Here is a 12,987-nt window from a genome sequence, read left to right on the forward strand (position 1 = left end):
CAATAAAAGTATACAGGTGACCTTGGCCATCAAATATAGAAGAAGCTGCTGTGAGGGTAAAACTGTACAGTTTATATTTGCTGATTAGTTCTCACCTTTTTTGTTGTTGTTGTTTTGTTTATCGGCCCTTGTGGTACTGTTCTACAGGACACTAAGGAGTGTGTACAGAATAAGGAAGAGCAAAACAGACTGGTTATAAAAAATCTGGAGGAGGAAAATGAGAAATTAAGTACCCGCTGCGCTGACCTGCTAAATGACCTGGAGAAACTGAGGAAGCAAGAAGCACATTGGAGAAAAGAAAAACATAGCATTGATGCAAAAATAAAGGTATGCAGTGAGAGTGTAGAGAATGAGAATAATGCTGTTATTTCGGATCTAACTTCTTATAGGAAGTTTATTACATGTGATTTTCTTTAAATAACAAGTTACATATTCAAATCCACCAGTGGGGACCAGCATTAATTTATATTCTTTCACTTAACGACCCACAGCTTTTTAAAAATTGATGTTGCAAAGCAGGAAACTGACTTCAAATAGTTATCTAAAATGTAATCATTAAAAAATAAAGGCTATAGCATTTTGAAATGAAAAATGTTTTGAAAAAACATATTTAAAATCATGAGGTTTGACATTTTTCAGTTAGAGCTTAAATTTATAAATATAGCTAGAATTCATTACAGCAGAGTTTTAAGAATGTATTTTCCAGGTCTTTTAAAAAATAAAATGTGAAGAAAGCACAAAGTAATTGAAAAATACTCATATGTGTTTTGAAGATGGTGCTTTTCTTTGGCGTAAGAGGGCCTTATTCATAGTAAGATTTTATTTTTGTAGAAAATAAAAGGTACAATCAATCTTTATACTATGTCCATCAGTATTTTTCAAAGTAATACTTTTTTGGTGGCTTTCTCTTTGTCTTGAGAATGTTTTTGCTAAATTTTTTTTCCATTGAATTTCAGGTTTCTTTTTTACCATAGACTTTGTTGAAAAGGCCAGAAACAAATTTTCGTGCTAGTAAATATGATAGTGCCTCTATGTATGCACACATAAAAAGAATATATAACATAAGTACACACATGTATATATATGTATATATAGCTATTAAAATGTACTAAGTATGGATATATGTGTATGTGTGTATGATCATTTCAGAGGTGAAGGGATATGAATTTCTGAGTGTGTGACTCATTTCATTTCACATATTTAAGGAAATACATTAAATCTTTTAGTGTATCATCAGGGAACAACTGAGCCATTGGGAGATTTGAATTCTGGTGCATTTGTTTTCTCAACTTTTATGTCAGTTTCTGCTTCCCTGAAACCTTTAAGCAGTTTGGTAGTGTGATAAGTGTGAATGGTACTTCCTTATGTTAATTCATAGGTATATGAGTATTTGATGATACTTTTCATATCACTGATGACTGTTCATTATGTGATTTTCTGTGATTTTTGTTCTATGACTTTTTTTTTAATTGGGGAGTATGTCTTATTAATTTGTAGACATTTTTTATTTATTCTGGGTAGTAATACTTTGTTTTATATATTACAAGTACTTTCTGTTCCATGAATCTCAAGTAAGGTGAATTGGATTTTGAAAAGTTTGTGGATCTAGAAAGAGTATGTGTTATTATTCTCCAGTGTTGGATTAGGAATCTTATATGCTAAAGTTTTCCCTATTCCAAAGTCTGTAATCTGCTTAGAATTTATTTTGGGGTATATTGTTTCACACCATTTATTCAATAGTTTATTGATTTGTGATGCAATCTCTCTCACATCTCAACGTGTTCATGTGTGTATAGGTTTGTTTCTGGACATCTTATTATTTTCATGGTTTTAGGTATTGTAGTTTTGTCTGCTTTTTCTTATTTTTGTAAGTCATGAACCCTATATGTGCTTCTTCACTATCTTATAATATTTAAGAACTATTTTGTTACTGGGGCACCTGGGTGGCTCAGTTGGTTGAGTTCTTAGTTTTGGCTCAGGGTGTGAGATTGAGTCCCGCAAGGTGCTCTGCACTCAGCAAGGAGTCTGCTGGAGATTCTCTCTCTCCCTCCCCTCACATTCATGCACATTCTCTCTGTCTTTCTATCTCTCTCTCCTTCTCTCTCTCAAATAAATAAATCTTAAAAGGAACCATTTTATTAGTTTTACTGAAAAATTCTGTTAAAAAGTAGATTGGAACCACACTTAGTTTATGAATTAATCTTGGGAGAATTGTGACCCTACTCTTCATGTATGTGGAATAAGATTTTGTAATTTTCTTAAAATGGCATTGTCCACTGTTACTAGATTTATTCCTAGCTACTAATATTATTGTAAAAAAGATTGTATAATGGTAAGTAATATTTCAATGATTTCTGGAAGGCAGGATTGTTACTGATTTATCTAACCTTTTCAATAATTTTTTCTAATTATCTTTTCTAAAATGTACATTTTCTTGATTTTTCTACATTATTAAGAAAACTTTGCATCTTTCTGTCCTTTCTAAAATATTAATTGGCATATAATTCACATTTAATCCATTTAAAATTCACAGTCCAAGTGCACTAGTTTTTAGTTTATGCACAGTTGTACAATTACTACAGTTACTTTTAGAACATTTTCATTATTTGAAAAAAAAACCCTGTAACCTTTAGCAATCACTCTGCATTTACCCCTTCACCCTGCATCTCTTGATAACCAGTAATCTGCTTTCTTTTTCTATAGATTTGTCTATTCTAAACATTTCATATAAATAAAATCATAGTATATGGTCTTTTGTGACTGACTTCTTCTACTTAGAATAATGTTTTCAGTGTTTATCCATGTTGTAGCATGTATCAGTACTATGTTCCTTTTTATTGTTGAATAATATTCCATTACATAGCTATCCTACATTTTATTTATTTATCTCCAGTGGATGGACATTTGTGTCTTCAGTGATGTTGCTATGACCATTTGTGTACAAGATTTCATGTACACATACATATATTTTTATTTCTTTTAGGTACATGCCAAGGATTGAGATTACTGGGTCATATGGTAACTGTTTTTAAGCTTTTGAGGAACTGTCAGACTGTTTTGAAAAGCAGCTGTACCACTTTACATTGTAAACAGCAGTATGTGGGGGTTCTGATTTCATTTTGTTCTCATCAACACTTGTTATTGTCTCCCTTTTCGCTTTGTTTTTGTGGATGTGAAGTGGTGTCTCATTGTGGTTTTGATTTGCCTTTCCCTGATGGCTAATGATGTTGAGCCTCGTTTCATATGCTACTGGCTATTTGTCTATTTTTTAAGAAATGCATATTTCATTCCCTTTACATATACTTCTGGATACAAGTCTCTTTTCAGCTGTATAATTTGAAACTATTTTCTTCAATTCTTGGAGTTGTTTTTACTTTATTAATGGTGTTTTTGAAGCATAAAAGTTTTAAATTTTGATAATTTATCCTTCTAAATTTTGACAATTTATCTTTCTTTTGTTACCCATGCTTTTGGTGTCATATCTGAGAAACCATTGCCTAACCAAAGATCAAGAAGATGGACACCTATGTTTTCTTCTAGAAGAGTTCTTCCAAGAGTTTTATAGTTTTATATCTTGTATTTAATTCTTTGATCCATTTGAGTTAACTTTTTAATATGGTGTTTGATGGGAATCGAACTTCATTCTTTTGCACATGTTATTCAGTTGTTCAAATACCATTTGTTGAAACAGACTATTCTTCCCCCCACCCCACTGCTACTGCCTTGGCATGTTTATTGAGTATCAGTGGACTGTAAATATAAGGGTTTATTCTGGACCTCTCTTCTGTCCGTTTGATTTATACATTTATCCTCATGTCTGTGCCACACTGTTGATTATTGTAGATTTGTAATAGATTTTGAAATTGGGATATGTGTATCATCCAGATTTTTTATTCTTTTTTTTTCAAAATAGGCTATTTTGGTCTCTTCCATTTCCCTATGAATTTTAGAATCATCTTTTCCATTTCTTACAAAAAAAGCAAGTTGGGTTTATTTTAATAGAGATTGCATTGAATCAGAAGATCGATTTGGCAAATATCACTATCTTAGCAGTATTGTAACTTCTACTCCATGAACACGAGTTGTTTCATTTTTTTTAGGTCTACTTTAATTTCTTTCAGTAATGTTTTGTGGTTTTCAGAGTATCATGCACTGCTTTCCAGAAGTATTTGCACTTCTTTGGGGATGTATTATTCCTTTTTTTTAATGGAATTCATTTTTTTTTTAATTTAAATTCAATTAGCCAACATACAGTACATCATTAGTTTCTGATGTAGTGTTCAGTAATTGATCAGTTGTGTGTAACACCCAGTGCTCAGGTACATATTATTCCTAAATATTTAATTTTTACTCTATTCTAAGTGGAATTGTTTCTTCATTTCCTAATGTATAGGTATATAATTAATTTTTATATAGTGATTTCATATCCTGCAGCCTTGTTCAATAAGGTTGATTCTTTAGGACTTTCTGTATGTAAGATCATGTCATCTACAAATAGAGATAGTATTACTTCTTCTTTTCCAATCTGGATGCCTTTTATTTCATTTTATTGCCCATTATCCTGGCTAGAATCTCTAGTATGTAATTGAATAGAAAAAAAGAGTAGACATCTATGTCTTGTTCCTGATCTCATGGGGAAAGGATCTACTCTTTCACCCTTAAATATGATATTTGCTCTGAGGTTTTGTTGATACACTTTATCAGATTGAGGAAGTTTCCCTCTATTCCTAGTTTTTGAATGTTTTTATCATGAAGGGGTTTTGGATTTTGGATTTTGGCAAATGCTTTTTTTTATATCTATTGAAATGATCATGTGGTCTTTGTATTTTATTCTATGGGTATGGTATGTTATTTTACTTGAATTTGGATATTAAATCAACTTTATGTTGCTGGGATATTTTTATCTTTATCTGGCTTTGGTACCAAGATAAACCTGGCCTTGTAGAAAGAATTAGAAAATGTTTCCTCCTCTCATATTTTTTGGAAGAGTTCAAGAAGAATTGGTATTCATTCTTTTAAAATGTTTGGTAGAGGGGTGTCTGGGCAGCTTAGTCAGTTAAGCATCCAACTCTTGATTTTGGCTTGGGTCGTGATCCTCAGGGTTGTGAGATTGAGCCCTGTGTTGGGCTCTGCATTCAGCAGGGAGTCTGCTTCTCTCCCTCTCCCTCTGCCCCCTATGCTTTCTCTCTCTTTCTCTCAAATAAATAAAAAAAAATAAAATAAAATGTTTGGTAGAATTCACTAGTGAAGCAATCTGAATTTTTTATGTTGGGTAGTTTTGATAACTGATTAAACCTCTTCAGTTAATATAGGTCTGTTGAGATTTTCTATTTGTTCTTGAATTAGTTTAGGTGATTTGTGTGTTTCTAAGAATTTGTCAGTTTCATCTTGTCATCTAATTTATTGATATCAAATTGCTTACAGTATTCTCTAATAATCCTTTTTATTTCTGTATAGTTTGTAGTAGTGTCTTCACTTTGATTTTTGATTTTAGTTATTTACACTCTTTCTCTTTTTTCTTATTCTAACTAAAGGTTTGTTCATTTTGTTGCTATTTTCAGAGAGTCAACTTTTGCTTTAACTTATTCTTTATTGTTTTGCTGTTCCCTTTTTAAAAAATTTCCACACTAATCTTTATTATTTCTTCTTTTCTGTTTGGTTTCGCTTTGATATTTGTTTTCTGTTTCTTCAAGGTGTAAAATTAGATGACTAATTTGAGATATGTTTTCTTTTTTAATGTTGGCATTTATAGCCCTCTGGGGACTGCCTTTGCTGCATCCTGTAAGTATTAGTATTTATGTTTTGCTTTCATTCATTTCTGAATATTTTCTGACTCTTGTGATTTCTTCTTTGACCTATTGGTTGTTTATGAGTGTATTATTTAATTTCCACATATTTTTAAAAAATTTTCTTGTTATTGAGTTTTAGCTGCAATTCACTGTGGTTGGAAGAGATACTTTGTATAATTAGAATGTTTTTAAATTGATTAAGAATTGTTTTATGGCTAACATATGGTCAAATATGGAGGATGTTCCATGTGTACTTGAGAAAAATATATATTCGGCGCTTTTGGAGTAGTGTGTTCCATATACATCTCTTAGGGCTACTTAGTTTATAGTGTGGTTTAAGCCCTCTTCCTCCTTGTTGACCTTCTGCTTAAAGGTTCTATTCATTATTTAAAGTGGAGTATTGAATTCTCCAACTATTACTGTAGAGAACTGTCTATTTCTCCTTTCAGTTCTGTAATTGTTTACTTTATATATTTAAGGGCGGTGTTGTTTGGTTTGTTGTTATATCTTCTTGATGAATTGATTCTTCAATCAATATATAAGTCCTCCTTTTGCTTTTTGTAACAATTTTTGACTTAAAGTATATTTTGTCCAATATTATTATAGCTATTCCAGCTCTCTTTGTTTATTATTTCCATAGTTATCTTTTCCCATTCTTTCGTTTTCAGTCTATTTCTGTCTTTGGATCTAAAGTGAGTATATTTTCAAAAAAATTTTAACTCCAGTATGATTAACATACAGTGTTATACTAGTTTCAGAGGTACAATATAGTGATTTAGCAATTGTATACATAATGCTCATAATGATGTCTACCCTTAATGCCCTTCATCTGTTTCACCCATCCCTCCCCACCTCAGTTTGGTAACTATCAGTTTGTTCTCTGTATTCAAGTATCTGGGGTTTTTTTTGTGTCTTTTTTCTTTGTTCATTTGTTTGTTTCTTCAATTCCACATATAAGTGAAATTATATGTTGTTTATCTTTTTCTGACTGACTTATTTAAAGTGAGTCTGTTTTAATCAACATGTTGTATAATGTTTTCTTTTTTTATTTTATTTTTTAAAGTTTATTTTTTTAAAGATTTATTTATTTATTTATTTGACAGATAGCACAAATAGGCAGAGAGGCAGGCAAAGGGAGAGGGAGAAGCAGGCTCCCTGCTTAGCAGGGAGCCTGACGTGGAGCTCTATCCCAGGACTCTGGGATCATGACCTGAGCCAAAGGCAGCCACTTCACTGACTGAGCCACCCAGGTGCCCCAGTATAATGTTTTCTTTATCCATTCTGTTAATATCTTCCTTTTGATTAGAGAGTTAAATCCATGTATATATAAAGTAATTCCTAGTTAGAAAGGACTAACTTCTGACATTTTATTATTTATTCACTGTATGTCTGATAGGTATTTTTTTCCCTCATGGTATTTTTTTCCCCTCATTTCCTCAGTTACTGTCTTCCTTTGTATTTGGTTGATTTGTTATAGTGGCACTTCCCTTCTCATTTTTTTGTGTGTTTATTCTATTGATATATTTTCTTTGTGGTTACCATGGATTTACATTTGTCATCATGAACTTAAAATAATATAATTTGAATTTATGCCATCTTATACAATAGCGATACTAAAACTCATCTATATTGCTCTTCCCCTCTACTTTACATTATTGTTGTCACAAGTTACATCATAATAAATTGTGTGCCCTTTAACATAGATGTATAATTTTGTATGTTTGTCTTTGAAATGTGGTAAATAAAAAGTAGAGTAACAAACCAAATATTGCATAATAATGCTGGCTTATGGATTTATCTTTACTGGGGTCTTTATTTCTTCATATGGCGTTGAGTTACAATCTTACTTCCTTTCAACTTAATCTGAAGGACTCCCATTAGCATTTCCTGTAGGGCAGATCTGTTAATGAACTCCCTCAGCCTCCCCTATTAATAAACACTCTTTGTGTGTTCCTTTTGTTTACCACTGAATCTCTTAATTCTGTCTAAATTTTGAAGGACAGTTTTGCTGGGTATGTTGATACTTCTTTACTTTCAACACTTTAAATATGTTATCCCACTGCCTTCTAGCCTCCATGGTTTCTGATGAGAAATTAGTTATTAATCTCAGTAAGGATCTCTTCTATGTGACAAGTCACTCTTACTTTCAAGATTCTTTTTGCGGGGGCTATATTTCAAAAGGTTGTTAATAATTTGTAAGTCTCTTTCTGTTGATCATTCTTGGGAGTTTGTTGAGTCCTTTGGATTTGTAGGTGCATGTCTTCCATCAAAATTGGGACTGTCATGGCTGTTATTTCTTCAAATGTTATTTCTGCTTCCTCTTCTGTCTCTTGTCTTTCTGGGACTCCCATAATGTATATGTTGGTCTAGTTAATGGTGTCCCATAGTTTTCAAATAGGGTCTGTTCACTGTCTTCATGTTCTTTTTGGTGTTCAGTTTCAATAATTTTACATGTTTTTCTTCTAGCTTGCTGATTCTTTCTTCTTCCTACTCTGCATCTGTTGTTGTATACTTGGAAAATCATCCATTTTTGTTATTGTACTTTTTTAGCTCCAGAATTTGTTTGATTCCTTTTACTAATTTCTTTCTCTTTAATTGATATTCTTTTGATTTATACATTGTTTTTCTGGTTTCCTGTAGACTTTTTTCATGTTTTTCTTCAGCGCTGTAAGGATATTTAGGATAGTTATTTTAAAGTGTTTGCCTTATAAATCTGATATCTGGGGTTCCTCAGGAATGGTTTCTGCTAATTTGTATGTTCCTTTGGTTAGGCCATACTTTCCTGGTTTTTGTTTGTTGGCTTGTTTTTTGTTTTGTTTTGTTTTTGTAGGCCTTGTGATATTTTGTTGTTGAAAGTTGGGCATATGCGTATGTGGTAACTCTGGAAGTTAGATTCTACCCCTTCCTGAAGCCTTGCTGCTTTTTTAACTGTTGGAGGCTGTGGTAGTCTGTTTAGATAATCTTCCAATCTACATTTGTTAGAGTGTAAGGTCACTTGTATAAGGTCACTGAGGTTTCTATCCTTTAGCTTTTGTTCACCTCACATTGCCTCACAGTTATCCCTGAATGGCAGGAGCCAAAATAAACAAACAAAACACAAAGAAGCAAAAAAAAAAAAAAAAAAAATACATCTACAGACACAAAACAAATCCCTCTCCCAGTCTTTGTATTGACTCTGTGCTAAGACACTCCTTCAATAATTAGCCATATTTGCCCTGAGCTCAGAGCTCAGCCAAGGGTAAAACTTCGGGTCTTCTTTTCTCTTTTCTGAGCATGCATCTTTCTCTGAGCCTCTCTATGGCTTTCTAAACTCTCCCAAATCAGTAGGTATTTTTGAAAGTCCTAATGTCCCCAAGAATCTCCCAAGGCTTTTGCTCCCATGTCTGAGGCATTCTGTTGTATATCTCAACCAATAATCTTTTGTCCCACACATCTGTGGTTTGTTAGTTTACCTTGTGGTATTTTTGAGCCATTTATCCAGTCTTTGTTCCCAGTTAGATCAAATAGACATATTCACTTTTCATCATTCCTTCAGGTAGCCCTCAGATAAATTAGAATAGACCCACATATTAATTTACTGTAAAGTCTGTTCTGCTTCCTCCCAAACCAGGAACCAGCATCTCCAGCTGGGAACATGGGTTACTGCCATTCTAAGAATATCACTGCTTTAAGATTCAGTCTTTGAAATAGTTAGCTTGCTGGAGACAGTGTGGGGAAGGGCAAGTGAAAACTCCATAAAACTTTTGTCCCATTTTTAACTTGCTTTTATTTTTTAGCTCATTATTTGCTTGGTTGTTGTAAACCTTTGAATGCATTCCATAGTTTTTCTAACATTGGTTCTGAGAGTTTCTGCTTTCTTTTTGATATTTCTGCCAGGGCAAGAGTGCTTGGAGCTGCGTACTCTATTATTTTCCTCATGTCACTCATCACCTTTAGTTTTAAATGATAGCTTTACTGTATATATGTTTCTGTGTTGGCAGGTGTTTTTGTTTGTTTGTTTGTTTGTTTCTTTGAGGACTTTGAATTGTTTTCTCACTGTCTCTGGCATCTATTATTTCTGAAGAAAAGTCAGTTAGTTTTATTGAGGTCTCTTGAAAATGAGGAGTGGTTTTTCTCTTGTGGTGTCTAAGATTTTCTTGTTTTCAGCTCTCAGTATTTTTACTGTATGTCTGTTTGTGGATTTATACATATACAATACTTGGTGATTGTTGAGCTTCACAGATGTTTAGATTAATTTTTTTTCAGGATTTTTGGGTAGTTTTCAGTCATTATTTCTTTGAATTTTTCTTCCATTTTTATTCTCTTGCCTGTTCTTCTGGTAGTCCCATTATGCTTATGTTGGTGCATTTTGTGGTGTCCACATTTCTCTGGGGCTGTTAACTTTTTTGTTATTCTTTTTTTCTTGATTTATCTTTTTTTTTCTTATTTTTGTCATCTTGTATTAAGTATTCAGCTACGCTAGTGAATTTTTTGGTGCTCTTCATTTTGTTTATTTTGCTTTTTAACACCAGGATTTCCATTTCCATTTGGATGTTTTAAAATAATTTATATCACTTTATTGGCATTTTTTTATTGGATGAGACCTTGTCATCTTATCTTTTTTTGTTTTTTTTAATGATAGGGTATATTTTAAAGAATGGTTTTGTTTAGTTATTTCTATTGCCTGCTTCCTTTCCTCTTTTTTTTGCATGTTGTAATTTTTTGTTGGAAAATGGACATTTAAAATTGTATATGATAGCAGTTTTGGATACTGATTCCTTACTACCCTATCCTCAGGGATGTCTGCTTATTTGTTTTTTAGTGGTTTGGCTGGACCATTTTACTAAAGTCTATTTCTCCTGCTTTTCAGAAAGCCAGACTTGGACATTTGCACATTCACCATGGGATCATAGTGATTTTAGCAGAGATCTCTCTCACTGTCTCTTCTCTTGATCTCTCTATTAATGTCTGTCATTGTTGGTATCACACCCAGCTGTTGCTCATTAGAAATTGCTAGCTGATTTTTCTATTTTTTTTGACAATGTCCTGGGATACAGATTGCTTTACAGTTTGGTCAGATTAAATGTGACCTCTGTCAGGTTGGTTTTTTTTTTTTTAATTTAACTGTGGTAAAGTACACATAACATAAGATTTACAATCTTTACCATTTTTTAAAAAAGATTTTATTTATTTATTTGTCAGAGAGAGAGCACGCACAAGCAGGGGGAGTGGCAGGCAGAGGGAGAAGCAGGCTCCCTGCTGAGCAAGAAGTCCGATGCTGAACCTGATCCCAAGACCCTGGGATCATGACCTGAGCCGAAGGCAGATGCTTAACCGACCAAGCCCCCCAGCCATCCCAGTCTTTACCATTTTTAAGTATACAGTTCAGTAGTGTTAAGTATAGTCACATTACCGTGCAGCCAGTATCCAGAACTTTTTCATCTTTCAAACATGAATCTGTACTCATTAAACAACTGTGTCATTTTCCCTCCCTGGCATCTACCATTCTTTCTGTTTTTATGAGTTTGATTACTCTAGATATCTCATACAAAAGGAATCATACAGTAATTTTAGTTTTTGAAGCTGGCTTATTTTGCTTTACCCAGTGGTCTCAGGTTCCATCCATGTGTTGCATATGTCAAAATTTCCTTCCTTTTTATTTATTTATGTATTTTATTTTTTGGAGAGAGAGAGCACACAAGTGGGGGGTAGGGCTAGAGGAAGAGGGTGAGAGAGAATCTTAAGCAGGCTCCAAGCCCATCATGGAGCCTGACGCAGGGCTCAGTCTCACAACCCTGAGATCATGACCTGAGCCAAAATCAAGAGTCAGATGCTACCCTGGCACCCCAAAATTTCCTTCCTTTTAAAAAAAAATTGTGGTAAAAACCACATAACATAAAATTTACCACTATAAAAATTTTTAAATGTATAGTTCAGTAGTATTAAGTAAATATACATTGCTGTGAAAGGTATACTAGGACTTTGACTTGTAGAAACTGCATGTCTCTGCTCTTTAATTAATTCCTTATTCCCTTTTTACCTAGCCCTTGGTAGCCACCATTCTAGTTTTGTGTGTCCATTAATTTGACTACTTTAGATGCCTCATATAAATGGAATCATATAGTAATTGTCCTTTAGTGACTGGTTTATTTAATTTAGCATAGTTTCCTCAAGGTTCATCCATGTTGTAGCATGTGACAGGATTCCTTTCTTTTTAAAGCTTCGTTGTTTTCTGTTTTATGTATAGGCCCCATTTTTAATCTATTCATCCAACATATAGGTGGTTCTACCTCTAGGCTGTTATGAACAGTGCTGGTATGAACATGGGTGTGCAAATATCTCTTCAAGACTCTGCTCTAAGAAGTGAAATTGCTGGATTATAATGGTAGTTACATTTATTTATTTTTATTTTTAAAATTTCTTTAAAGATCTTATTTATTTGAGAGAGAGAGAGCACAATAGGGGGGAGGGGCATGGGAGAGGAACAAGCAGACTCCCCGCTGAGTGTATGGCCTGACAAGGGGGTCAATCCCAGGACCCTGAGATCATGACCTGAGCCGAAATCAGACGGCTAACCAACTGAGGACTGAGCCACTCAGGTGCCCCTAGTAGTTGCATTTTTAATGTTTTGAGCAATTAGCCACCCCTCCATATGGGTTACATCATTTATAGTCCCCAACAATTTACAGGGGTTTCAGCTTTCTCATATCCATGCCAGTACTCTTTTTTTCCCCCGTCTCTCTTTTTTTTTTTTTTTTAAGATTTATTTATTTATTTGGGAGAGAGAGAGTGCACGCGAGTGTGCATGCATGAGTGAGGGGAGGGGCAAAGGGACAGGAGAAGGAGAGAATCTCAAGCAGACTCTCCAGTGAGTGTGGAGTTGGATGTGGGGCTGGATCCAATGACCCTGAGATCATGAGCTGAGCTGAAATGAAGAGTCAGTTGCTTAACCAACTAAGCCACTCAGGCGCCCTCCTTCTCTCTCTTCCTGTCATTCCTCTGTGTAGGAAATGGAGTGAGAAGTACTTGGAGTGCTTTCTTAGCTGAAAGCCAATATTTTTATCTTCAAAATATTACTCTAGCTACTATAGGGTAATATATGAAGTATGAAATCATGGCTAGACTAGAGTAGTGCTTGATGTAAAACCTACTGCTCACTTCTGCAAATAATGAATGTATAGCATTTATGTGGGTATACTCTATTTTTAGATATTATATT

General features: G+C 33.8%; 1 protein-coding gene across 7 annotated transcripts in view; it reads left to right on the top strand.

The window, feature by feature from the left end:
* The window catches only part of CNTLN (centlein), a 294,410-nt gene that overhangs the window by 106,815 nt on the left and 174,608 nt on the right, over positions 1–12,987 (top strand). For all 7 annotated transcript variants that reach the window (XM_073880839.1, XM_073880843.1, XM_073880842.1 and 4 more), the window contains exon 5: positions 148–327. In XM_073880839.1, the coding sequence (XP_073736940.1) occupies positions 148–327 (180 nt within the window). The remainder of the gene's footprint in view (positions 1–147; positions 328–12,987) is intronic.

Source organism: Callorhinus ursinus, unplaced genomic scaffold, assembly GCF_003265705.2.
Source record: "Callorhinus ursinus isolate GAN/ISIS: 27379988/994484 unplaced genomic scaffold, GSC_fseal_2.0 scaffold39, whole genome shotgun sequence".
Classification (NCBI taxonomy): Eukaryota; Metazoa; Chordata; class Mammalia; order Carnivora; family Otariidae; genus Callorhinus; species Callorhinus ursinus.